General features: G+C 56.4%; 10 protein-coding genes across 10 annotated transcripts; 4 read left to right on the forward strand and 6 right to left on the reverse strand.

Annotated features, from left to right (window-relative positions):
* Nucleotides 1–173: 173 nt before the first annotated feature.
* Nucleotides 174–2,253, reverse strand: C8Q71DRAFT_301132 (uncharacterized protein). The gene is made up of 6 exons (XM_047917659.1): nt 1,320–2,253; nt 1,029–1,264; nt 689–976; nt 380–637; nt 257–323; nt 174–204 (listed from the first exon to the last, which is right to left on the reverse strand). The coding sequence occupies exons 1-4, from the start codon at nt 1,927–1,929 to the stop codon at nt 509–511; spliced, it is 1,263 nt and encodes a 420-aa protein (XP_047774508.1). The 5' UTR covers nt 1,930–2,253; the 3' UTR covers nt 174–204; nt 257–323; nt 380–508.
* On the reverse strand, nt 2,217–4,365 carry C8Q71DRAFT_301223 (NADP-dependent oxidoreductase domain-containing protein). The gene is made up of 4 exons (XM_047917660.1): nt 3,999–4,365; nt 3,063–3,354; nt 2,689–3,011; nt 2,217–2,634 (listed from the first exon to the last, which is right to left on the reverse strand). The coding sequence occupies exons 1-4, from the start codon at nt 4,282–4,284 to the stop codon at nt 2,504–2,506; spliced, it is 1,032 nt and encodes a 343-aa protein (XP_047774509.1). The 5' UTR covers nt 4,285–4,365; the 3' UTR covers nt 2,217–2,503.
* Nucleotides 4,366–4,729: 364 nt separating this feature from the next.
* On the forward strand, nt 4,730–6,159 carry C8Q71DRAFT_782272 (HIT-like protein). Its single transcript, XM_047924917.1, has 5 exons — nt 4,730–4,919; nt 4,967–5,004; nt 5,075–5,173; nt 5,245–5,354; nt 5,515–6,159. The coding sequence occupies exons 1-5, from the start codon at nt 4,903–4,905 to the stop codon at nt 5,677–5,679; spliced, it is 429 nt and encodes a 142-aa protein (XP_047774510.1). The 5' UTR covers nt 4,730–4,902; the 3' UTR covers nt 5,680–6,159.
* Nucleotides 6,011–7,708, reverse strand: C8Q71DRAFT_861754 (cytochrome P450; the record flags this gene model as incomplete). The annotated part of the gene is made up of 6 exons (XM_047927946.1): nt 6,011–6,170; nt 6,225–6,867; nt 6,920–7,049; nt 7,102–7,245; nt 7,301–7,331; nt 7,395–7,708. The coding sequence occupies 6 exons, from the start codon at nt 7,706–7,708 to the stop codon at nt 6,011–6,013; spliced, it is 1,422 nt and encodes a 473-aa protein (XP_047774511.1).
* Nucleotides 7,709–8,564: 856 nt separating this feature from the next.
* On the forward strand, nt 8,565–9,950 carry C8Q71DRAFT_715484 (putative CDK4/6; the record flags this gene model as incomplete). Its single annotated transcript, XM_047921049.1, has 4 exons — nt 8,565–8,803; nt 8,866–9,182; nt 9,232–9,545; nt 9,594–9,950. The coding sequence occupies 4 exons, from the start codon at nt 8,565–8,567 to the stop codon at nt 9,948–9,950; spliced, it is 1,227 nt and encodes a 408-aa protein (XP_047774512.1).
* A 365-nt stretch (nt 9,951–10,315) lies between these two features.
* Nucleotides 10,316–12,361, reverse strand: C8Q71DRAFT_816324 (cytochrome P450). Its single transcript, XM_047926118.1, has 6 exons — nt 11,925–12,361; nt 11,831–11,861; nt 11,628–11,771; nt 11,446–11,575; nt 10,754–11,393; nt 10,316–10,695 (listed from the first exon to the last, which is right to left on the reverse strand). The coding sequence occupies exons 1-6, from the start codon at nt 12,236–12,238 to the stop codon at nt 10,533–10,535; spliced, it is 1,422 nt and encodes a 473-aa protein (XP_047774513.1). The 5' UTR covers nt 12,239–12,361; the 3' UTR covers nt 10,316–10,532.
* Nucleotides 12,362–12,878: 517 nt separating this feature from the next.
* C8Q71DRAFT_782282 (putative CDK4/6) lies at nt 12,879–14,635 on the forward strand. The gene is made up of 4 exons (XM_047924918.1): nt 12,879–13,328; nt 13,390–13,706; nt 13,756–14,072; nt 14,121–14,635. The coding sequence occupies exons 1-4, from the start codon at nt 12,979–12,981 to the stop codon at nt 14,481–14,483; spliced, it is 1,347 nt and encodes a 448-aa protein (XP_047774514.1). The 5' UTR covers nt 12,879–12,978; the 3' UTR covers nt 14,484–14,635.
* A 232-nt stretch (nt 14,636–14,867) lies between these two features.
* On the forward strand, nt 14,868–16,784 carry C8Q71DRAFT_301509 (uncharacterized protein). Its single transcript, XM_047917661.1, has 5 exons — nt 14,868–15,325; nt 15,383–15,525; nt 15,579–15,710; nt 15,764–15,844; nt 15,891–16,784. The coding sequence occupies exons 1-5, from the start codon at nt 14,951–14,953 to the stop codon at nt 16,741–16,743; spliced, it is 1,584 nt and encodes a 527-aa protein (XP_047774515.1). The 5' UTR covers nt 14,868–14,950; the 3' UTR covers nt 16,744–16,784.
* A 334-nt stretch (nt 16,785–17,118) lies between these two features.
* On the reverse strand, nt 17,119–19,788 carry C8Q71DRAFT_782286 (uncharacterized protein). The gene is made up of 5 exons (XM_047924919.1): nt 19,372–19,788; nt 19,262–19,314; nt 19,142–19,205; nt 18,933–19,085; nt 17,119–18,883 (listed from the first exon to the last, which is right to left on the reverse strand). The coding sequence occupies exons 1-5, from the start codon at nt 19,592–19,594 to the stop codon at nt 17,466–17,468; spliced, it is 1,911 nt and encodes a 636-aa protein (XP_047774516.1). The 5' UTR covers nt 19,595–19,788; the 3' UTR covers nt 17,119–17,465.
* A 161-nt stretch (nt 19,789–19,949) lies between these two features.
* On the reverse strand, nt 19,950–23,369 carry C8Q71DRAFT_782287 (uncharacterized protein). Its single transcript, XM_047924920.1, has 2 exons — nt 23,135–23,369; nt 19,950–22,757 (listed from the first exon to the last, which is right to left on the reverse strand). Exons 1-2 carry the CDS (start codon nt 23,257–23,259, stop codon nt 20,297–20,299), a joined length of 2,586 nt encoding a protein of 861 aa, XP_047774517.1. The 5' UTR covers nt 23,260–23,369; the 3' UTR covers nt 19,950–20,296.
* Between the last annotated feature and the right edge of the window lie 156 nt (nt 23,370–23,525).

Consider the following 23,525-nt stretch of genomic DNA (forward strand, 5'->3'; position numbering starts at 1 on the left):
TACATGCTAATGACGATTCTAATTCTCACCGCGCTGTCACATACGGTTCGAGGAGGAATGTCCGCATGTTGAGCGCGCAGTGTGGACTTCGTCTCATCATCATGAGTGGTACCTACTCAGTAGCGGTACGTCGTACACGGGTGGAATGACTCACCATGGGCCGTTGACTCAATGCCATAACACAAGCTTCATTATCTGACCCACCTATAACACCATTGCGTGAACAGCATGTTCGAGCCAGATCATCGAAACTTACCGTGTGTTGAATTCGATCTAAGCCGCCCATCTCAAATGTCAGTAAGCACGTGCTAGGCCATCGAGGGCTACTCAGTGGTCCTGATTGGCCAAGCGATCATGTAACCCCAGCATGCATACGAACCTGCCTTGCGTGTCTTGTTGGATTGTCAGTTCTGTCTAATAAAATATTACTATCAGCAGACAATACAATACAAGATTACAGTACGCGGTCACGGTCCAGGTTCCGGCACCCAGAAGACAATCAATGAAGCTAGACAACCTCAAGACCCCGATCTTTCCTAGATTGCGGTACGAAGAGGTCCTTGCCCTTGAGAGTCCGCGACGCCCAATCGCCGAGCATGATACCCCAGAGAAAGCCCAGGTATGCTGAACCACCGGTCTATCAAAGGACATCAGTACGTTTCACATAGGTGACGGAGAGAACACTAACCTTGCCCAGAGGAATCAGGATAAGCTCCGGGCTGCCATTGTATACCTTCTTCAGCGGTTTGCCCTCGACATAGCTCACAACGTTCGGAACGGCGATCCCCAGGTGGTTTGCGCCCTTCGCCGCCTGCTTCTGCTCGTCCCAGTCCACAACGTCGCCGACAGCGAAGATACCCGGGTGACCCTGCACCTCAAGTGTCGGGTTGACCTTAAGGCTGCCGTTGCTGGAGATTGGCGAGGGAGTGAGGGAGGCAACGACGGCTGTGTTTGGGCGCGATCCAAAGGCAGGGATCTAATGTGTCATATTGAGTTGGTGTTGGCGCTTCAAGACCGTACGAACGTACCACGAGATCTGCGGTGTCAAAGCGCGTCCCTTTACGCGTCGTCAGACCCTGCACACCAGGTTGAGGGATCTCGTCGACGTATTCGTTGAAGACAATGTTGATACCGCGAGCGCGTGCCTTCTTCTCGATATCGTTGCGGTACTTATCAGGGTAAACGGACGTGAGCAACTTCGAGCCGCTGTGGATGATCGTTACTTTCTTGTCGGGGTAGGCCTCGTTGATTTCTCCGGCGAACTCTTTTTCACAACCCCGTCAGCGAGGCGATTGATGAGCGCAAACGCGTGCACGCACCGATACCGACTGCACCGCCCCCAACGACATAGATATCGCTGGCACCCTTCACGCGTTCCCTCCACTGCTGAACATGCGCAGGCAGCTTCTCTTCATCGGGGAATGCCAAAGGCCCCTGCCACGCACTACCCGTCGCTACCACGAGCGCGTCCCACCTGACCTTCTCATCACCCTCGAGGACGACCCAGCCTCCCTTCCCACTCTCCTTATCCTCCTCCACCGCGACCGCACGCGCGACTTTCACGCTGCCGTTACCGTTCTGAAACAACTTGTCGTACGCCAAAAGGCCCTTGTCCTTGGTATCCAGGTTGTCGACGGTCGTGGACGTCATCCGCGCGCCCGCAATGAGGTTGATGGCATACGGGCGGTCGTTGATGAGGATGAGCTCGTACTTGCGAGGATCGAGCTCGGCGGACAGACGACGCGCGGCGAGCGAGCCTGTCCATCCACCGCCAAGCACGACGACTGTCTGCTTCGGCATGTCAATGTTCGCGGTCGTAGGACGGGAAGTGAGCTTCTGAATAGCGTAGAAGAGTACCGGCGTGGCGACGGCAGTCGTGACCAGGATGAGACGTGTATCCGGGGAGAAGGGCAGGTACTGGGACGCCATTTTATACGGGTGTCGTCGCGTCTAGATGGTTGTGAAGTTCGCGCCCAGTTCGCGGCCGTTAAATGGATTACAGTACATGGTTACTGACAGAGCCTTACGGCGAGAAAATTACGCGATGGCTATGGGTGGCTGAGCAAAACGCTGAGTAAGAGGGGCTGACAACCGCGTGTGTGGGAGCGCCGCCCTCGGCGTTGCCGCGTACGAGTTGGCAACGTTGAATGCTAAGCGCGGCGTAGACTGGATATTGCGCGCATCCAAATCTCAAGTTGGAAGTTGTCATATATACCGCCGTCTCGTTCGTAGACGCATGGTCAGAATACACGCCACAAACGCGTCGACGCGTTTACAGTGAGTGCTCCCGACGTCAACTCCCGTAATCTGAAAAGGGACTGTCGAGGCGATTTTAAGACCATGTCGTTACCAATACGCTCGCAGCCTTGGAAAGTCGCGCATTGCAGGCCTTCCCGCCAAAGTGATCCGATTACATGCCAGAGGCTTCAATGACAGCTTACAAACACACATCCGAGTTCGATCGGTATACACCTCGCGGCAGCCGCTCATCGGAAATGCCTATTCAGTTGGGGTAATCGTCAAAGACGTCGTATCCGAGGCGCCAGCCCTTGCTCGGATTGACGACGCGCTGAGGTGGATGTGCGGCCGCGGCAGCCTCGAGCTTATCGAACAGGTCATCCGGCAGCGGGAAGACTGTCGACATGTCAGCTTGGCCCGCCTTGACGGTCCATGCGCAATAAGACTCACCCTTGAAGTTCTCCTCGACGCGAGAGGGCGTCACGCTCTTCGGCAGCACGATCGTCCCGCGCTGGACGTGCCAGCTGATGATCGCCTGCGCGGGTGTGATGCCGAGGGTCTCCGCAATCTTCTTCACCTCCGGCTGGCTCAGCGTCTCCTTCACCTGCTTGTTGCTCCCGAGCGGGCTGTATGCCTCGAGCAAGACTCCGTTATCCTTCGACCATTTCAACAGCTCTGGCTGCGGGTTCCAGAAGTTCAGCTCCACCTGGTTCACGGCGGGCTGGATCTTGAGGTTGTTCGCCGTCAGGTTCTTCACTCGCGGAATGTTGAAGCTACGCGAGGTCGGTCAGTCCACTCAACGCCGGCGCAGCGCAGAGACTCACTTGCTAATGCCTATGTTGCGGACTTTGCCCTTCTCGACCAGCTCCTCGAGTTTCTGCCAAGTCGGGTACGGATCCGCAGTGAGCGCCTCATCGACTTCAGTCGTATCCTTCTTGAACGCGACGGGCCAGTGGATGAGGTAAAGGTCGAGGTAGTCCGTGCCGAGCTTCTGCAGCGAGTCGTCGAGCGCAGGCTCGATGTCCTCTGGCGCGTGGAAGGTGTTCCAGAGCTTCGAGGTGAGCCAGAGGTCCTTGCGTGAGACGCCGCTCTGCTCGATCGCCTGCCCAACTTCCGCTTCGTTCTGTTAAGTCATGAGTATTATTCGGATGCCAGCCCTGAGAAGAACGCAACACACCCTGTAGATCCAGGCACCGTCAATGTGTCGGTAGCCGGCGTTGAGTGCCGTCTTGACCGCGGCACCAACTTCGCCTGGACTCGCCTGCCAGACACCTGCACGACAAGACACATGTCAACCGAGCTATCATCAATCGTCGGTGCAAGCATATGATGTCGCGCGCTCAGAGGAGGAGACCTGTTCCATTGAGTCACCGACCGATGACGCGGTAGTGTCCGCGCAGCGTGTAAGATGACGAAAGCTCGGTTTGGGGATAGGTAAGCCAGACCGAGTCTGGAGGAAGGCGTCAAATGGCCCCCAGTACACTATGTATCTGCGTACAACACCTTCAACCGGATCAAAGGACCATAGATCTGAACACGGATGTCGCACTTAGGCCGGTGCCAGAATGAATCAGACCGAGCCCGCAGGCGGGTCAGGCGCCAAGTGCGCAGACCGAGACTTCGTGTCTTCCATGTGAGTTGTGTTCAGCCTGGTCCTGGCTAGGCGAAGACATGCGGAATAGCAGGGTCTGCCTGCGTAGCGACCTGAAGAGCACGCGAACCCCGTACATTGTTTCGACAGCCTCAGATAGAGAACTCACCGAGAGCAACTGACGGAATCTTGTCCCCGCTTAGCAGCGTGTAGTACTCCGGCAGGCTCGAGACGTTACGCACACTTTGGAAGCCCTTGCGGTGGCATCCACGAAGGCTCATGCCCGCGCGGCTGAGCATGCGTACTCCTGCGAATGCGACGACCATGACGACGAATACGCGGAGAAGGGTGGTGAAGTTCCTGAGTACGCGGTGTTTGCGAGACAGGGGCTTCTGCGGGACCTCAGAGCTCTCCGGGTCGTGAGTAGGTAGAGGTTTGTAGTGGCTGTCAGACATGCGATGCGCAGCGAGGATGTGGGTGTGGGTTATATAGCTGAACGGAGGCCGGGGAGGCGAAATCGAGAGCGTTATGTAACGAGAGAAGTGCCGAGATATGAGATCGGAATATCTCCGGCAGCATGACGAAATCCGAATTCAATCTTCGCGGACGCGACTTCTTGCTCCTCACAATACTCCTCATCATGATGTTACATGGCGTACAGGGAGCTACAGGGAGTGACGTTAACAATACCACCGGAACGGATGCTAAGTAAGTATAACTCGACCAGTGGTTGACGATGTTCGTGACTGGTTAATGGGGACGTACGACATGGCGCTACTCACTGTCAGGCTGGAGATGATCATTCATGACAATTACGGACATTCGTGAGAGTAAACTTGCCGCCATTGAAAGAGACTCCTTAGGATCTATGTTATGATCCATGACGTAGCGGCCGCGCCGCACGCGGCGCGCGATCTCTGGCATTCGAATTCTGAAGCGCTCCGGCGAAGTCGATGTGATGCAATGCCCACGTGATCGCGATATTGCGGCGCCCAGTGCATCGGGCATCCCGACCACCCGACCTCTCTCGACCTTACGGTTGACCCTCGTCTCACCCGACAGCAACGTCTGCCATGGCCACCAACGCAAGGTCAGACAAATCTTACGCTCTAGTATCTGTCTCAACACACTTACCAGGACACTCGCTAGCTGCATCTTCTGCAAGATCGTCAAAGGTCTGCCTGAGCCAACGTTTACCAGCTAACGCCGCATCGCTGATCTCGACGTGCACGGACACGTATGCAGGAGAGATCCCGAGCTTCAAGCTCCTCGAGACCGAGTCCGCGTACTCCTTCCTCGACATCAACCCGCTGGCTAAGGGGCACGCCCTCATCATCCCGAAGTGTACGTCATATATATGCCGGCGCGAGTGTGCGAGTTGTGCTGACTGGGAGGTTCGCCCTGGTGCGTGGCAGACCATGCTGAGAAGCTGCACGATGTTCCAGACGAGCATTTGAAGGACCTCATGGTGGTCGCGAAGAAGATCGCCGTTGCGCAGGGTCTTGTCGACTACAACATCCTCCAGGTGAGCATACCGAGTGACTGTCCGTGCTTCTTCTTGAGATACATTCTGTCTACCTTGCGAATCACATCGGATGTTGTGATCTTCCACTCGCGGTGTACTCCTCGTTGCAGATGGCACGGAACCACGCGTACATACAATACTAACTCCGAAACCTTCACAGAACAACGGCCGTATCGCACACCAGGTCGTCGACCACGTCCACTTTCACGTCATCCCCAAGCCCAGCGAGACCGACAAGGAAGGACTCGTCATCGGATGGCCTCAGCAGAAGCTCTCCATGGACGAGCTGTCTAAGCTCCAGGAGGAGATCAAGGGGAAGCTGTAAACAGGGGGAAGTACGACCGTGAACCGAAGCAGCAGTGTGCTATATCTGGGTTGTGTAGGTTATTGTATTGCTCAACTTACCGGGAGTGATCCGACGAGGCGACGATCCTCATGAACCTGGTTGTTTCTGCTGTCGATGCCTCCGTGACGTTATGCCGTGTGTCGTACTCACGAGCATGTGAGCCATTGATGTTATCTTCACTCGTGGCCTCTGGCCGGGATTGATCTCTCGGATGAGTATTGTTGTCACCCAGGTAGTCTATTCAAGCTACAACGCATCTACATGTACAGCCGAACATTGAACATCTTTCACGAATATCACGGTCCTCAAGTTATAGCTTCTCGAAGATCAGAAGGCACTGCTGTCCCTTTGGCCGCGACACAATAAACTGGTCGTCCCGCTCCATGGATGCCGACATCTCCGGTGCAACTCGAGTGCGATAGCTCGAGTATGCCTCTCTTAACAGCAGCTTCATTTCCAACAGTGCGAGGCTGTCACACGAAGTCAATTCTTTGGGGCGAACTGCCGTGACCACACCGACTCACTGCTTCCCGATGCATCCCCTCCCGCCCGCACCAAAAGCAAAGAACAGTTGGTTCCGCTCCATGATGCCCTCGGACTCCAACCACCGCTCGGGCATAAACGCGTCAGGATTCGGGAACACCCTCTCGTCGAGGCGATGCAGCGTATACGCTTGGCAGCTCACGATCGTGTTCTCCGGTATGTATGCGTCGCTAACGCGCCGCCCGCCCTTCGGCACCCTGCGCGGGAGGCTCATCGGGCTGGGCGAGAAGCATCTGAGCCCTTCCTTCACGACCGCGTCGAGGTATGGCAGGTCGTCTATAGGTGCGCTAGGGTTCTCTGCGAGCTCGTGCTGCAGACTCTCCTGAATCGCGGCGGAGCGCGGAAGGGACAGCTCGTGCATGAGGAAGCAAAGCCCGTCGCCCGTCGTATCGTGCCCCGCGATGGTGTGGTCAAACATCTCCGAAGCGATGGACTCCGCGGGCAGGTTGGCCTCGAGGAGCTTGGAGAGCACTGTGTGGCTCGCAACGTCGCTCCGCCGGGCGGTGTTCATCACCTGCGTCGTGATGCGCTGTGGCCGGGCAGGACGACGGACTAAGTACTTGTACAACAAGGTAACGACCTCGCTGGGGATCATTTTGGTGAGGTAGTACTCCTTGTATGAATCTTACTTCATGTCAGTAATTGATCGTCACCGCAGCGGTGCAAAAGTTCGAACCTATGAGGTTGTCTTGGTACGCGATTTCCTTCATCTTCATTCGGTCCGCTGGGTCAGCCAGTGTGTGCGTCCCCAGCGGGTCGAACAGGTGATACGTGATACAGTCGAGTCCATAGCAATGTAGAAGAACCTGTTTCGTCTTGTTCAGAGCAAATACTAGGGTGTAAGAGAGGATGACGAACATAGACATCAACAGCTTTGCCGACGTTCTCCGTGCATATGTTGATACATTCTTCAGCGCGGTCTTGAATCCCGCTCACAGTCTCTGGCTGCATGATATACGACTTGGTGTATCTATCGGAGAATATCTTCTTGCGTTCTCCATGCTGATAGCCGCAATTGAGATCCTTTTCTGGATGGAGCGCTGTCGAAGACACTCACGGGACCCTTCGTTATGGTGGAGAACATGCACCTGTTTTGTGTCATGTGTGAGAACTACTGCGGTTCATTGCGCAAGGGGAAAGCTGATACCTACATAGCGCTGTAGTTGTCAAACAACTTGTAAAACCCGGTCTTCTCGTACCCGCTGCCCTCGGAGACATATAGCTCCTTGACAGCATTCCAGCTCGCGAATGACACCTCGTCTGGGGCGATCCGCACAACTGAGCCATACCGGAGGTGGAGCTCGTGGATCCATTGTGTCCTTGTTCCAGTAAACTCGTGGTACATGAGCACCAGCCGCGTCGCTCCAGCGAGCGAGGGTCCCGGGATCTTGCCCAGTGGAGATAATACGAGCCGCTCATAGACGACGTACAGGATGCCGGCAGCGAGGAAGTAGAGTGCGAGCATCTTAACTTAGGGACAGGCCACACCTGTTGACTCGCTCGATGGTGTCTGGGACGAGGGAGTGCGATTGTGCAACACGAGTCAGCCTACCAGTTAAGAAGTTATTCCTTAAACCTTATGATGATAACGAAGGGTTCCGGCGGCTACTACAGAGCTTCGCGCAGTCAGCAGTGAAGATAAGCAGACGCAGAGACCTGCAAGTGTGTGTCTAGAGCAGGTTGAGATATGTATAAGGAATAGCTAGCGGCAGTCCGGACTCCACGTCGACGCGATCCTTGAAGCTTGAATGGCCTTCCTGTTTTGGACATGTCCAGATAATATGAGATCGGATCTGTACTTACTCCTCCGTGCACCGCGTGGCTGAATGGATCCCCCTCTTCCTCCTCCTCCTCCTCCTCCTCGCACCGATGTTGTGCAGTCACGACTAAGCAAGTTAGAGGCCAGTTAGAGGTCCAACGCGGAAAGTTGAACACGGTCATGTTCCACTCACGAATCTGCTCTGAAGTTCGTTCCTGGGGCCGCTCGAGCCCTTGACGCCTGGATTTGGAATCCATATCACCGACTCGAAGTCTCTTCAACTTCAACGTGTATGCTGCGATGAATTCTACGACTCCTCGGCCCACGCGAACCCTCGCCGCCTCGACCTCGGCGTAACAGCGAGACCCTAGGGAAGGTATTCGGGGTCCTCCCATGTCCCGTTCGTTGAAACGTAAGTAGTACCGGCCCTACTACGTGGTACTTACTAGGATCTTTCTACAGACTGGTCTTGTCCCCCATGTTCCCCCCTGCTGCGGCTACTAGAGCAGCTATCTGGAGGACTCGCCTTCATGTCTGTGATCACTATCCTCGCTTGAACGGCATGCAGCATTTAACCAGACGTCTGCTCCGTCGCGGTCCTTCGCCGCCTCGCACGTTTGCTACGTCAGGGTTCAGACTCATCCCGCCATCTGAGAAAGTGGAGGAGGAGACGCTTGCTTGGTATACCCCGGCCTCTTTTTACCCCGTTCGCATTGGCGAAAATTTTCAAGACCGCTATCAAGTTGTTTCAAAGCTTGGCTATGGAACCTCTGCTACCGTCTGGCTTTGTCGCGACCTTCGGTGAGTAGCGTGCCTACTTGTACTCTCGACTCCGCCACAGATGCATATTAATGAATGACCAGGCATCATTCGTACGTGGCACTCAAAGTTTGTGTCCCTGGCTATCCCAGCGTGGCGCGTGAGAAGGCAGCATTCGCGCGCCTGGCATCGCTCGGTACTCCTCCAATCCTACAGAAGTCACTCGGCCACTTCACAATCAATGGTGCTTCCGGGAGCGTACATGACTGTTTCGTGCTGGAAGCGCTAGAGTTCAATATCAACTTGTGCAGAGCGTTCCTCCCGGGCCAACTGTACGACTTGGTTCTTTGGCGCCGGGTCGCTCGAGAGGTGATACAAGCCCTGGATTTCCTTCACTCGAAGGCTAAGATTATACATTGCGGTAAGCAATATGTACGATGTCGACTACAGTGAAGCTGACACACTGCTAGACCTTCGTCACGAGAATATCTTGATGCGCGGCTTCAATGACAAGATCCACCAAGGGATGGAGTCAATAGAGGCAGCACGACCGTCCGCGCGGAAGATCGACGGAGACAGGGTGGTCTACGAGACTCCGGATCGTGTTCCCTTCCCGAAGGAAGGCTTCAAGTGCGCCGTCTTGTGCGACTATGGGGAAGCCCGCTGCAGTGATGCAGGCAATACATATACAGACGATATACAGCCATTCCTGTACCGTGCTCCCGAGTTGGCCCTGGGTATACCTTGGTCATACCCCGTCGACATATGGAATGCTGGCGTAATGGTGCGTGTCATTGGAGTCTTCTTCGACAAGTCCTGACCCTGTTTGCAGCTCTGGCATCTTTTCGAGAACAAGAGTCTCTTCAATCCGTATAACCAACAGGGACGGGAGTCTAACGGACTACATATTCATGAGATGATGGAGATCATGGGCGACCCGTCGCCCGAATTCGTCCGTCGCTCGATAATCACCGATCATTCTTGTTTCGATGAAAATGGTCTGTGGAAGCTACAGAGAATCAAACGCAAGAAAGAGAGGTCTTTAGAATCGCTGGAGACTCAACTGGAAGGCGAGGAGAAAGCAGAATTCCTACGGTTCATGAGAAGGATGCTGCAATGGGAGCCGGAGAAGAGGGCGACAGCAGCGGAACTTCTTCGAGACCCGTGGTTTTCCAAGGGCAGTGACTGATGGTCTCGGGGTTCCACGTCTCCGTTTCTCTTGTATGTCCAATTCTCTCATTCACGGGCTATTGATATCTGGTGGAACCGTGCCGTCCTCACTGTGGTAGCCTTGTACGTATACGTAGATAATACCTAGCAAAGGTACTGATGTTCCCTCCCATTACATGTCGTGTGACAATATGATGGAGCTGCAGCTGGCGTGAAATCCACGCCTACAACTTGACTGTATCGGGCACTCGGCCGTTTTCACTGCTGCGTCAGTCTGCGTTGCCGATAATAGAAGAACGACAAGCGGGGTCAGCGCTTCAGCGTTGTCTCTGCTATTGATGTTTCGCGTCAACGCACTCAGGTGTACTAGCGAAGAATTCGGCTCTCCGATGCACCATGGCAAGTCCACAAATCAATGCGTTCTCGCAGTGCAACTCACGTCTGTTTGCGAGCTTGCCAAGGTCTGAAGTCGGTGTCGGATGACGGCATAGCGTCCCCAGGCCGAAGGTGCTGGTGATGTCTCCACAGGACATCCGTTGCAGCACAGGTAGTCTATGGAAACTACAACAGACGCGTGACATTTGTACGCATGTCAAAGTCCTCAAGCTATCTTCTCGAATATCAGTAGGCACTGTTGTCCCTTCGGCCGCGACGCGATGATCTGGTCATCCTGCTCCATGGATGCCGACATCTCCGGTGCAACTTGAGTACGATAGCTCGAGTACACCTCTCTCAACAACATCTTCATCTCCAGCAAAGCAAGGCTGTCACGTTGAAACTCAGTACTCGTCAGGACGCGCTTTAGTCACGATGACAACTTACTGCTTCCCGATGCATCCCCTCCCGCCCGTACTGAACGCGAAGAACAGCTGGTTCCGCTCTGTGACGCCCTCAGATTCTAACCACCGCTCGGGCATAAACGTGTCAGGGTCCGGGAACACCCTCTCGTCAAGACGATGCAGCGTATACGCCTGGCAGCTCACGATGGTGTTCCCCGGCACGTATGCATCGCCAATGCGCCGCCCGCCCGTCGGCACCCTGCGCGGGAGGCTCATCGGGATGGGCGAAAACAGCCGCAAACCCTCTTTCACCACCGCGTCGAGGTACGGCAGATCGTCTATGGGCGCACTCGGGTTCTCCGCGAGCTCGCAGTGTAGCTTCTCTTGGATCGCCGACGAACGTGGGAGGGAGAGCTCGTGCATGAGGAAGCAAAGCCCGTCGCCCGTCGTGTCGTGCCCCGCGATGGCGTGGTCCAGCATCTCGGAGGCGATCGACTTCGTAGGCAGGTTTGCTTCGAGGAGCTTGGAGAGCACGGTGTGGTTCGCAACGTCACTCCGCCGAGCAGTGTTCATCACCTGCGTCGCGATGCGCCGGGGTCGGGGAGGACGCCGTAGGTACTTGGAAATCAAGGCCTCGACCTCTTTGGGGATCAGGTCTGTGAGGTAGTATTCCTTGTATGAATCTGGCTTGGTGTCAGTCACGGATCGTCACGGCAGCAGTGAGTACATTCGAACCTGTGAGGTTGTCTTGGTACGCGATTTCCTTCATTTTCACTCGGTCCGCTGCGTCAGTCAGTGTGTGCGTCCCCAGCGGGTCAAACAGGTGATACGTGATACAGTCGAGTGCATAGCAATGCAGGAAGACCTGTCTCGTCTTGTTCAGAGCGGTATTTATCATGTGAACGAAGATGACGCACATAAACATCGACAGCTTTGCCGAGGTTCTCCGTGCATGCGATGACAAATTCTCCAGCACGGTCTTCAATCCCGCTCACAGTCTCTGGCTGCATGATGTACGATTTGGCGTATCTGTCGGAGAAAATCTTCTTGCGTTCTCCATGCTGATAGATCCCATCGAAACTCCTTCAATGTTGGATAGAGCGTTATTGAAAACACTCACGGGACCCTTCGTTATGGCGGAGAACATGCACCTGTAGTGTGTCGTGTGTGAGAACTACGGCGGTCTATAGTACATGGGGCGAGCTGACACCTACATTGTGCTATAATTATCAAACAGCTTGTAAAATCCAGTCTTCTCGTATCCGCTGCCTTCGGAGGCGTATACCTCCTTCACTGCATCCCAGCTCGCGAAGGACACCTCGTCTGGGGCAATCCGCACGACGGGACCATACCGAAGGTGAAGCTCGTGGATCCATTGCTTCCTGGTGCGCGTGAACTCATGATACATGAGCACTAGTCGCGTCGCTCCAGCGAGCGAGGGTCCCGGGAGCTTGTTGAGAGGGGACAGTACGAGCCGCTCATAGATGATGTATAAGATGCCGACAGCGAGGAAGTAGAAGGTGAGCATCTTGGCCTTGTTTCAAGTCACCTGCTATGCACCCTCTCGATGGTGTACGAGACAAAGGGGCAGCGCAGGGGCAGCGCGAGTCTGCCTTGTGAGTTGTTCGTTGGGCCGATGATAACAAATGGCCTGGGGCCTGGGCGGCTACTTTACATATCAGGGGACGAACTCAGAGATACTGGCCTAAGCGCCCTGACTGGAACTCGTCTGCCAGGACTCAAACGTTAGTAGTCCAGGCACATTACAGTCACAGATGCTGCTGGATTTTTGGCAGAGGTCCAGTGGCGTGCAGGCAGCAGCGGTCAATGTCGTGTTCGCGTCGCAGTACGCTGCGAGCCACTGAGATTTCACCAGCCTCCTGTTATGGACGCGTTCGGATAACACCACATCTAGATCTTAGATCGGATCTATCCTCCTCTGGACTCCACGATGTGGGTACTTGGTGCAGGCTAAGTTTGGGCGACTCGGAACTCCTTGTCTGAGAGTATGCCGACTATGTACCCTCTTGACGCGTCTCAGCTCTGTGGATGCGTCTTACTGTGCGGCTAGGGGAGATTTGTACTAACTCCATCCGGATAGTAGTACCATAACAAGTAGGTGGCCCGCGCGGACTCGGATCACCTGGAGTTGGCTGCAATGAACGGGATGCCCGACATCCTCCGCTTGTGTGTGAGTTCTTTCGCGTAGGGGGCTCGGTGCGACGGAAGGTCGGGAACGGTCATGTTCTAACAACGCGTCTGCTCTCGATGTTGCTCCCTGGTGCCGCTCGAGCAGCTATTCTGACGCCTCGCTTTTCCGGCGCATTCGAACTTGAACTCCGTAACAGTCGACGATTCGGACTCTCTTCAGCGCGTATGCCGCGATGGGCTCGACAACTACTCGGCCCACGCGATCCCTCGCCGCCTCGCACCTTTGCCTCAACAGGTTACACAATAATACCGCCATCTGAAAAGGTGGATGAAGAGAAGCTGGAATGGTACTCTCCCTCGTCGTTTTACCCTGTGCGCATCGGAGAGGTCTTCCAAGACCGGTACCAGGTCGTCTCAAAGCTCGGTTACGGCTCCTCCGCTACCGTTTGGCTATGTCGTGACCTCCGGTGAGTAGCACGTCCACCTGCATCTAACACCATCCCGTTTAACGCCGAGCATTACACTCAGGCAGCACCTGTACGTAGCACTCAAAGTGTGCATGACCAACTTTCCGAGCGTGGCTCGCGAGAAGGCAGCATTTGCACGTCTAGAGCCGTTGAAAACGGTCAAATTCGTGCAGAAGTCACTCGGCCACTTCACAGTCAATGGTGCTTCCGGGAGCGTGCATGAATGTTTCGTGCTGGAAGCGCTAGAGTTCAATATCAACTTGTGCAGAGCGTTCCTCCCGGGCCAACTGTACGACTTAATTCTTTGGCGCCAGGTCGCTCTAGAGGTGATACAAGCCCTGGATTTCCTTCACTCGAAGGCTAACATCGTTCATGGCGGTAAGCAAGATGTATGATGTCGAATATAGTGAAGCTGACACGTCGGTAGACCTTCGTCACGAGAATATCTTGATGCGCGGCTTCAATGACAAGATCTTCCAAGGGATGGAGTCAGTAGAGGCAGCACAACCGTCCGCCCGGAAGATCGACGGAGACAGGGTGATCCACGAGACTCCGGATCGCGTTCCCTTCCCGAAGGATTTCAAGTGCGCCGTCTTGTGCGACTACGGGGAAGCCCGCTGCAGTGATGCTGCAGGCAATGTATCATATCTACAAGATATACAGCCATTCCCGTACCGTGCTCCCGAGGTGGTCCTGGTTATACCTTGGTCATATCCCGTCGACATATGGAATGCTGGCGTGATGGTGCGTGCCATTGGAGTCTTCTTCGACAAGTCCTGACCCCGTTTGCAGCTCTGGCATCTTTTCGAGAACAAGAGTCTCTTCAATCCGTATGATCAGGAACGGGAGTCTAACGCAATACATCTCCTCGAGATGATGGAAGTCATGGGCGACCCGTCGCCCAAATTTGTCCGTCGATCGTTGAGCACCGACCCCAATAATTCTTATTTCGACGACAATGGTCAGTGGAGGCTGCCGAGTCTCAGACGCAAGGAACAGATGTCCTTGGAATCGCAGGAGACTCGACTGGAAGGCAAGGAGAAAGCAGAGTTTCTGCGGTTCACGAGAAGGATGTTGCAGTGGGAGCCGGAGAAGAGGGCGACGGCGGCGGAGCTTCTCAAAGACCGGTGGTTGCTCACTGGCAGCGTTGACTAGGACAAGGCGTTATATGTACGGCCTGAGCTATGGGTGCCAGTGATTGGTAACTACCCAGGCCCATAATACTTCGTCTCGACGATTATCGATACGTAGATGGCGGCTTCGCAGTAGGAGCTTAACACACACAATACAATGGAGTATCATCGATACATGATTGGCAGGACGCCCGCAAGCGCTCCAGTGCTCGTAGGACCGATCGACCGAGACTCGAATGCGACATCTGGGGGCCGCAAAAGTACACATGTTGATTGTCGGCTCAATCGGACGACTGAACATTTACATCGTCAATGCTACAGAGAGGCTGCTACAAATGCACTGCAGTTCGCTGTTTCTCTGATAATGTCCGATACTAATATTCAGCCTCGGTGTGGCCACTGTGGCGCTATGTACATACTGCCGTTTTCGGCAGTCATGTATTGGCACAAGCACCGGGCTTCGACCTCTCGTCGTCCTGCTGTGCGAACATGGCTGTCTCGCTCCTTGAGCAATGGCCCCCTGTGCTCTCAAAGGTCCAGCTTGAATCGCTAACGCTACAGGCAACGACCTACGCTTTGTCTCATGGCCTCGTTTACCTACCGGTAGCCACAGTTCAGCCACCCGCACCGACCTCCACGATCCACGCACCTCTGGCTCTCTTCCCCTCTCCATTTCCTCGCAGATTGTTTCAACATGCACAGAGGCTGCAACGGATCTACAATGTGCTCTACGCACGCGTCGCAATGGACGAAGAGTTCCTCGATCGCGTCATGGGAGAGGTGGAGGGCGTAGGAAAAGTAGATGAGTTCACAGGGCAGCTCTGGCGGCGATGGAGGAAACTACGAGACGAGAATGTTCCTCGAGTACGTCCAGATGATATTGCATCGAAGTAGGCCACTTATGAAGACGATGACATGCAGCCTCTGCAACTAGGCCTCTTCCGATCGGACTACCTCGCACACGCTCCCGGCAACGGCGAGCCAACGTCCCTCAAGCAAGTCGAGTTCAACACCATATCGTCATCCTTCGGGGCTCTATCAGAACGCTCCGCTAACTTACACAGGTGTGTGCGTCTGCGATCTCCGGGGGCTGCGAGGATCGATTCATTCCGTCTAGATATTTATTCAAATCCACACAATATTATGAAGTTTCCTCACATCTCAGGGAAGAGAACTTCCCTTCTAACAACACCGTTGCGGGACTCGCCGAAGGACTTGCTGAAGCGCACAAGGCGTACGGTGTCCCCAAGTGAGCACGATTCAGTACGACTCCGCTTCCCGCTTTAGTGACCGGGATCCCAGCGCACGAATACTCTTCGTGGTACAAGAGAATGAGCGCAACGTCTTCGATCAACGATGGATCGAGTACGAGTTGCTGGAAAAGTGAGCGTTGCTCGTCCTGGGGGATATACCGACTAATCAGGGGCAGGCACGGTATCCATGTAGTCCGACAGACGTTCCGCCAGCTCGGCCAGTCAGTGACAGTGGATTCTGCTACCCGCGTTCTCCGGATAACTACCCCGTCCGGGCTACTTTCCGATGGCTCTAAATCCGTCGAGATCTCGACGGTCTACTTCAGAGCTGGCTACACCCCTACCGATTATCCGACCCCCGAGTTCTATGATACGCGTTACCTCCTGGAAAGCTCGCGCGCGATCCAATGTCCATCCATTCAACTACAACTCGCAGGCGGCAAGAAAGTCCAGCAGGTTTTGACCAACCCCGGCGTGCTCGAGCGGTTCCTCGGCGACTCCTCCCGCTGGGGCACGGAGGTGTTCACCCCCGCTGAGCTGGACGAGCTGCGCTCGAGCTGGATGGACATGTGGGGCCTGGACGAGGACGTCCCCAACGCGAATCCGACGTCCGGTCCCGCGAACGAGTGCTCTGGCGTCCGGCGGGCCCGCGAGCTCTCCGCGAAGCTGGTGCTGAAGCCGCAGCGCGAGGGCGGCGGGAACAACGTGTACAAGGAGGCGATCCCCGCGTTCCTCGACAGCCTCCCCGTACAGGAGCGCGAGGCGTGGATCGCGATGGAGCTCATCGCTGCGCCGGAGGGGCTGGGGAACTACCTTGTGCGTGCGGGCGGCGGGACGGAGGGCGCGGTCAAGGCGGAGGTCATCAGTGAGCTGGGGATCTTCGGGTGGGCGCTGTTTGGTGGAGCGGATGGGCGGGTGAAGGAGAAGGAGATAGGGTGGCTCCTTCGGACGAAGGGCAAGGATAGTAATGAGGGCGGCGTGGCTGCTGGGTTCTCGGTGCTCGACTCGGTGCTCCTCATTGACGATTGAACATGCAGAAAGAAGTTATGTAGGTGTGACAATTGTGTAGAAGACGAATGAACGCAAACTGTATCTGTGTTGCTATGCGCTCTATGCGAAGTTGTGGCCCGGACTGGAAGACTTCGATTCTGTCAGAGAGATTCGAGCAACGTGCTCTGCCATGCTCGCCCAGTTCTCGTCTCCAGCACCTACCCCGAATGACGAGATCCCAGTAGCGTTTCCTAATGTCACGCAGTTGCTTGTAGCCAGAAGCTCGTTGCGTTCATCTGGCCCAGATACATATGGCCTTCCTTTCACCGTCATCGTGACTACACATAGCCGCTATCGCTGACTACCTGAGCTTGAGAAAGCGAGACAAGCATCTTGGAGTTACACTCGTGAATGTCAAGCTGAGAAGGACCAAATAGATAGACCTAGGTACATGCAACAAATTATAGTGTACATATACGAGGCAGACGCGTGTACTCATAATCAACCTTCCACGAACACGAGCCGAACCTCAATGTATCACGGAGGGTAGCGTCCAGAGAGGTATACATGGGGAGAGCCAAGGCCGAAGCCGAGAGCAGAGGAAGAGACAAAAGAGAGACAAGAAATATTTATACGGCACCGTGGGCCGTCAGCGTGTTTCAGGATCCAGAGCGACCATTTTCGAGCGGTCATCGTCGTCCATGCCGGCACGCGCACGAAACACCGTACCAGCACGATGGGCTTGTTCATCAGGCGTTCAGTCAGGCGGCGGCCGCGGAGGGCGTCGCGCTCCCCGGCGCCTCCATGGCCATCTTCTTGCGCACCACCTCGAACGTCTTCAGCATCTTCCTCCGCGCCCCCAGGGCAGCGACACCCTTCGCCTCCAGCGCAGCCTCGTCCATCAAGACCATGTCCTTCCAGTACATGCCCTCAAAGTTCGGCGTGTACTTGTGCAGGCGCAGGCTGCGCAGCCACGCGGGCACGTCCTCGAGCACCTTCGGGTCCACATCCTCCTCGTCCTTCTTGTCGCGCACGCTCGGCGACTTGCCCGGCGAGCGGGCACTGCGCAGGGCGCTGCGCGGGGTCGGCGAGCCCTGCTGGTGCATGCCCATCCCGAACCCGCCCAAGCCCGCCTGCCCGAGCTGCGCCGCCGCGGTCATCTGCAAAGCGAGCAGCTGCTCCGGCGTCATGTTGTTCATCGCCGCGAGGTTCTGCATGTTGAACATGTTCCCGAACGGGCTCAACGGCATTCCGCCGAAGCCCGCCATCCCGGGCATGCCCATGCCCAATCCAGGGCTTCCCATCCCCATGCCGAAGCCGGCCATGCCCAATCCATTCATGTTGTTTCCGTCGTCGTGGAGTCTGCTGTTGTTAGAGAGCGCCGGGCTCCGTCCGCCGTTCCATCCGCCATTGCCAGCCCCGCTGGCGTTCCTCATGCCGCCAGAAACGTTGCGCTGCCCGTGCTGCGGGTTGGTGCCCTGGCTCGTGTTGCTACCCTCGTCATCGTGAGCGCTGCCCTTCGAGAGGCGGTTCAGCCTCTTGGGCGGGTCGGAGATAAGCGGCACACCGCTGCCGCCAGAGCCGGTCCAGTCGTTGAGCTTCGCCGCCGCGGCGTCGAGGCTCTGCTGGGCATTGCGGGTATCCTTGAACATCGGCATGAGAGGCGTGTTAACCATGCTCGCCCAGCTGCCCTCGGCCATCGGCGACATGCCGTCCTCGAGCTTAGCCGACTTCAGCGCATTGGCGGCACCAGTGAAGTCAGTGCTCTTGGGCCTGGAAGCGTTCGCATTGGGAGCGGGAATTGTGAGCTCCTGGGCGCCGGGAGAACTCGGACGTTCGTCGACCTGGCCAAGCTGATTGGAACCAGAGCCCCAGGTGCCATTGTTGAGGCTGGCACTAAGAACGGGCGCCGAGATGCGATGAGCAGCGTTGCTCGCCTTCCTGGCCTCCAGCCTGGCGCGCTGCGCCGCCAAGGTAGCAGCGGGGTCGTGACCACCCGCAGAAGGCAGGTTCGCAGTGTCGGGGGACAAAAACCCGTTCGGGTTAGTGTCCACACCGATGTTCGGGCGGTTGCCAGAGAAGTTGCGGGCGGTAGGTGAGGCGGGAAGGCCAGACTTAAGGCCGGGCGACTTCATGTTCATCTGCGCCAGCTTGGCCTCCATCTGGCTCTGCATAGAGCCTGATGCCGACATGAACATCAGGTTTCATGATGAATGAGAAGGACTTACTGCCAACAGCGGGGCTGAGAAGGGCTGTCATGGGGTCTGACCTCGCCATCTGCTGCAGGACGGTGATGAAGAACCGTATCTGAACCTGGGTTGAATGTTGTAAAAGACTGTAAAGAGCGGCTGTGCGCTCGGCTTCCGACAGGACCTTGAACCCTGTTGATGAAACATAGGTAAGACGTCGGTGAACACCCGGACAGCCTCAGACGCACATTGCTCAATAGCGCTCAGTTCTTCCTTGAAGTTGACGTCCAAAGAGGCAGCAGCCATTTCTTCCTAAACGCAAAACGTCACAACGCCGAAGATGCCGATGTCAGGGAATATATGCTCACCAGCGTCACCTCATAGTTTTGGAAGGTTTCAAACCACTGGTCAATTGCCTCGGCTAAGGGACGTGCTTTGTCAGACCGAACAGGGCAAGGTGAAGGTGAAATGCGCGTACCTTCCGGAGTCTGGAACATGCCAGGACTGCCGAGGAGCTCACTCGTGGGCCTGCCGGCGCCGGAAACACCCCCAGGGCGAGGAGATGCGGGCGGGAACCCAGTGCCGACCGCCGAGGGCCGGGGCGAGGGCCCCATGGAGGCGCGGAAGTTGGGCGAGCGACCATTGGCGTTACCACCAGGGCCGGGGGAGGGGCTGGGGCTGGGGGGGTGAAGGGTAGCCATGTATGCAATTGAAAGAATATGAACAGGTGTGAAACGACGTCGAGTCGCGTTGGATGGCTAGAATCAAGCGGCACGCTGCTGAGAACGGCGGTTGCGTCTAGACAAGACCAGCGGAGCCTGCCGGTCTAGGGAATGTCAAAGGCGAGCTCAACGACGCTGCGGACGACGACGACGACTGTCCGGACGGTGGGGGAAGAGATGGAGGCACTGCTGCCACTTCATCCATCAAATGCCCCTGCCCCCGCCACAGACAAACACGCGAACACACGGGGTGGCGTGCCGTCCATCTGTCGCCCGCGATATCACTGTCAGTTGTTCGACAGAATCATCAGCCACATGTCAGTCTGCAGACACGGCCCACCGAGACACGTCGCAGATATGTACAGAAGGAGAGGTTCGTAACACAGCATTGTATTGCAAAGATTTGGCAACACAGCTGCTGACAGGTCGTGAGGTACACGTAACGTAGCAGACATCCGCATAGGAGGAGCGATCTAGCATACAAGAGGATCCGTACTGTAAGACGAGAGAAACAAGGGAGCATGAAGGAGCGACGGACGAAATTACAGAACTGAACGTACGAATTAGCCGAAGGATGTAATGCGCCCAACGAGGCGCGTTCTACTCGACAGCGGGCCACACAGGCCGCGCGCCGCAACATCAAAGATTTCAACGCAGAAACCAAAGGATACCAACGACACCTTACGCGGTCAGGCCCAACCCGGCAAGCTTGCGCACCTCGCTGGACTCACGCTCGACGCTGAGGAAGTACTCGAGCGCCTTCTTCGCCTTGCGCTCCACGTCCTCCGCGCCCTGCACCTCCCGGTTCTTCTCGTCCATCGCCGTGCGGAAGCACTCCTTGAGGTCCCACGACGCCAGCCGGAGCACCTTACGTGTCTCCCGACTGACCCGAATCGCATTCGACTCCACGAACGTGCCCTCCGCACCCCGCTCCTCCGCCTCCTTCGCCAGCGTAGCCTTGATCCGACGGCCAACTGTCCTTGGGATGGTGCTCGGAAGCTCGAGGACGAAGTACACTGCCGCACCGATGGTGACGGCGCCGAGAACGGGCGCTGCCCACTTGCGTGCGCTCTCGCTCTCGAAGAGCGCCCCGATGCGCATGAGGCCCTCGACAATCCCGCGGGCGCCAAGCGCCTGCCCGCCGACCATCGTCACCGCGCCGATACCAACAGACGCGACACTGAGAGCGGTCATCGGGCTCTCCTCCTCGTCCTCGGCCTTCTTGTCGCCGAACGTGACCCAGAACTGGTGGTGCACGTCGAACAGGTCGAAGAAGCTCGTCTCCAGCATGTCCGGACGCCGCGCGAGGCCGATGCCCAGGCCGAGCATGCCGCCCGCGACGACGGCACCACTCGACACGTGCCGGCTCTTCCTCCGTGCGTTCTTGTCGGTGCGCGGGGAGAACATAGCCTCGGGAATAAAGACCCTGCGCGGCCGCTCGATGCCCTCAGGCAGGTGCTCATCGCCCAGACCGTTGATCTTGTTGACCGAGTTCGATGTCGTGACACGTGCCTCGTCCTCGGCCAGCTTAACAGCCATGTCAAGGCTCGCGAGCAGAGCATACTTGACGTCACGAGCGTAGTCCCAGATGTTGAGCAGACCAGGGTAAGACGGCATCTTGAGCGAAGCCATGTCAACGCCGAGCTTGCCCTGGCTGACACGGTCGAGAGCAGCTGTGAGCAGCTCCTTCGTGCGGCTGCGCGTTGCCGTCGCGCCTTCCTCCTCGACAGACTCCAGGCTGTCTTCCAATGCCTGGCGGCCGTTCTTCATCTTCTCGAGAACGGGGCGCGACCTATCGAGGTCGTCGAGAGCGCGCTTGAGCTCGGATTCAGCGACGATGGCATTGGCACCGACGAGGAGGTTGACATCAGAGAGAATGTGGTGGAGGTACGTCGACGCAGGCGCGAGCTTCGACTTGGAGCGCTTGACGAGAACGAATGAGCGGAGCGACGACTCGAGCTCGTCAAAGGACGGGGTGCCGTTCTCGATGGCGGCCACAGAATCGACGAAATGCACAAGCTCCTCGGCGTTTTCGTACGTCGCCGGGCTGAGCTCCTTGATCTGCTGCAGCACAAGCCGCTTGCACTTGGCCTTGTCGCGGATGTGGTCGTACTTGTTAACAACGATGAAGATATACGCCTTCTCCTTGCTGGCGGTCGTCAAGAACTCCTTCGCCGACAAGGTGAAGTGGTTTTCCGCCGAGACCACAAACACGACAACGTCAATCTCCTCCTGGCGCGTGAACACTGACGTCGTCTTGACGAGGTCGCGGTTGAGACCCGGGGCATCGATGAGCGAGATGTCGACGACGCCATTGTGGAGCAGCGAACTGGCCGGGTCACGGGTGTCAGACAGGTAGATCTTGAGCACCTGCGACTCGTTTTCGTTCTCGGATACAAACGACTCCAGGTCTGAGAGCGCGGCCCGCGTGAACGTCGAGTCGTCCTCCTTGCTGTAGGAAACGCCGTCTTTGAGAATGTGGACCTCCTCCTTGCCGTCATTCTCCGCGACAGCATCATGGATCTCGCAGAACGCAGTCGTGCATGGCTGCTGATCAACAGGCATGACCTGGCGACGCAACAGCGTGTTTACAAATGTCGACTTGCCGGCGTTCAGGTCACCAGTGACGAGGACTTTGGACGAGGTGTCCTCCACGCGCAGGCGGAGCCTGTCGATGTGAGTGACAGCATTGCTGATCCGCTCGTCCAGTAGATTGGCAATGGACGACTTCTCCAGCTGCGAGACGAGCGTCGCGGGGGAGCTTGTTGAACCGTGTGCGCCCAACTTGAGGTCAAGGCGGATAACGTGGAAGTCAGCGATATCAGCGGAAGGGATGAGGCCCTCGGCCGACTCCTGTTGAGTAGTCTCCGGCTCCTCCTCGGCATCTGCGACGGACGCCAAGGTCATGGAACGGGCCATGCCTGCACGAGCTGGGTTAACGACAACCTCCGCCTGGAAGTTCGGATCATCCGGGAAGGAGAGAGAGCGGCGCATGCCCTTGCGTCGCTTCGGCAACGCAGGCTGCTCTGCACTCTCCTCGGACTGCTCCTGCAGTTGGGGGTACCTGACAACCCATGACTTCTTATTGAAGTCACGAAGACCGCCAAGTAGCGATTTTGTAGAGTCGATGGCATTCAACAGCCTGAGTAAGATATTAGCCAGGAGATCCCGCACGGTGAATGACATATGTAAAATGCCATCGTGTGCTACATGGGCAGACCAGCATCGTATGATCGCGCAATAGACCTTATAGGTCGTTCGCGCCCACCCTAGGCGTATTCACTGCTGCTCGAGCGGTCCATGAGACTGCGGGAGGCTAGAAAAGGATCGTCTCGGCTACACCGCATCTGGAGGGCCAAACATCACGATGGACCAAAGGTACGAGCCCTGGGACATTATGCGCACGAGCTCTCATGCCCTGTCCACTGCGCGTTTCGGCCTACGTCCTGCTCCAGTACCCAATCTCTGCACGGCACACGTAGCTCACAGCCCACAACAGGCCATATAACTGACACACACCTCTCTTTAGCTCCGACATACGCCTCCTGCATATCTTGGGCGACGCGAGGCGCCTCAGCGCTCTCCTCGGATACCTGAGGGATCTGCTGCTTGCGCGAAGCTGGGGAATAGTAGGACACAGCCATAGTAGTGGTTATCCCACAAGAGTGGTTGACTAGCTCTTCAAAAGTGTGTGTTTCGCCGTCACCGTCGTCGTCGCCGTGTAGGTAGGTGGTGGTGGTGATGGAGAGTGATGATGTGATACTCCGGGTTCGAAGTCGAGCCTGCGAATATCGCTTGTGGCGGAGCTTACAAACGCCGCTTATCGTTGTGGTTACGGCACCAGTGCCGGAAGCATCTGAGTTTGAACTCTCTAACCGGGCAGAGAATCACACTGATCCGCATCCGACTT

The sequence above is a fragment of the Rhodofomes roseus genome (genome assembly GCF_022264815.1).
Source record: "Rhodofomes roseus strain CIRM-BRFM 1785 chromosome Unknown C8Q71scaffold_26, whole genome shotgun sequence".
Classification (NCBI taxonomy): domain Eukaryota; kingdom Fungi; phylum Basidiomycota; class Agaricomycetes; order Polyporales; family Fomitopsidaceae; genus Rhodofomes; species Rhodofomes roseus.

Coding starts and splice junctions, on each gene's coding strand:
- C8Q71DRAFT_782287 (XM_047924920.1), bottom strand. CDS start 23,259: ATGGCTGTGTCCTACTATTCCCCAGCTTCGCGCAAGCAGCAGATCCCT. Junction 22,758..23,134: donor TATGTCGGAGCTAAAGAGAG/GTGTGTGTCAGT, acceptor TATCTTACTCAG/GCTGTTGAATGCCATCGACT.
- C8Q71DRAFT_816324 (XM_047926118.1), bottom strand. CDS start 12,238: ATGCTCACCTTCTACTTCCTCGCTGTCGGCATCTTATACATCATCTAT. Junction 11,862..11,924: donor TTTGATAATTATAGCACAAT/GTAGGTGTCAGC, acceptor GACACACTACAG/GTGCATGTTCTCCGCCATAA. Junction 11,576..11,627: donor GCAAAGCTGTCGATGTTTAT/GTGCGTCATCTT, acceptor AAGACGAGACAG/GTCTTCCTGCATTGCTATGC.
- C8Q71DRAFT_301509 (XM_047917661.1), top strand. CDS start 14,951: ATGGCTGTCTCGCTCCTTGAGCAATGGCCCCCTGTGCTCTCAAAGGTC. Junction 15,526..15,578: donor CGCTCCGCTAACTTACACAG/GTGTGTGCGTCT, acceptor CATTCCGTCTAG/ATATTTATTCAAATCCACAC. Junction 15,845..15,890: donor GAGTACGAGTTGCTGGAAAA/GTGAGCGTTGCT, acceptor AATCAGGGGCAG/GCACGGTATCCATGTAGTCC.
- C8Q71DRAFT_782272 (XM_047924917.1), top strand. Junction 5,005..5,074: donor CTTCTGCAAGATCGTCAAAG/GTCTGCCTGAGC, acceptor ACACGTATGCAG/GAGAGATCCCGAGCTTCAAG. Junction 5,174..5,244: donor CGCCCTCATCATCCCGAAGT/GTACGTCATATA, acceptor GGTGCGTGGCAG/ACCATGCTGAGAAGCTGCAC.
- C8Q71DRAFT_782282 (XM_047924918.1), top strand. CDS start 12,979: ATGTTGCTCCCTGGTGCCGCTCGAGCAGCTATTCTGACGCCTCGCTTT. Junction 13,329..13,389: donor TGGCTATGTCGTGACCTCCG/GTGAGTAGCACG, acceptor CATTACACTCAG/GCAGCACCTGTACGTAGCAC. Junction 13,707..13,755: donor GGCTAACATCGTTCATGGCG/GTAAGCAAGATG, acceptor ACACGTCGGTAG/ACCTTCGTCACGAGAATATC.
- C8Q71DRAFT_782286 (XM_047924919.1), bottom strand. CDS start 19,594: ATGGCTACCCTTCACCCCCCCAGCCCCAGCCCCTCCCCCGGCCCTGGT. Junction 19,206..19,261: donor AAAACTATGAGGTGACGCTG/GTGAGCATATAT, acceptor TTTTGCGTTTAG/GAAGAAATGGCTGCTGCCTC. Junction 19,086..19,141: donor ACTGAGCGCTATTGAGCAAT/GTGCGTCTGAGG, acceptor TTTCATCAACAG/GGTTCAAGGTCCTGTCGGAA.
- C8Q71DRAFT_301223 (XM_047917660.1), bottom strand. CDS start 4,284: ATGTCTGACAGCCACTACAAACCTCTACCTACTCACGACCCGGAGAGC. Junction 3,012..3,062: donor CGCAACATAGGCATTAGCAA/GTGAGTCTCTGC, acceptor GACCTCGCGTAG/CTTCAACATTCCGCGAGTGA. Junction 2,635..2,688: donor CGTCGAGGAGAACTTCAAGG/GTGAGTCTTATT, acceptor ACATGTCGACAG/TCTTCCCGCTGCCGGATGAC.
- C8Q71DRAFT_301132 (XM_047917659.1), bottom strand. CDS start 1,929: ATGGCGTCCCAGTACCTGCCCTTCTCCCCGGATACACGTCTCATCCTG. Junction 1,265..1,319: donor GGGCGGTGCAGTCGGTATCG/GTGCGTGCACGC, acceptor GTTGTGAAAAAG/AGTTCGCCGGAGAAATCAAC. Junction 977..1,028: donor TTGACACCGCAGATCTCGTG/GTACGTTCGTAC, acceptor ATGACACATTAG/ATCCCTGCCTTTGGATCGCG.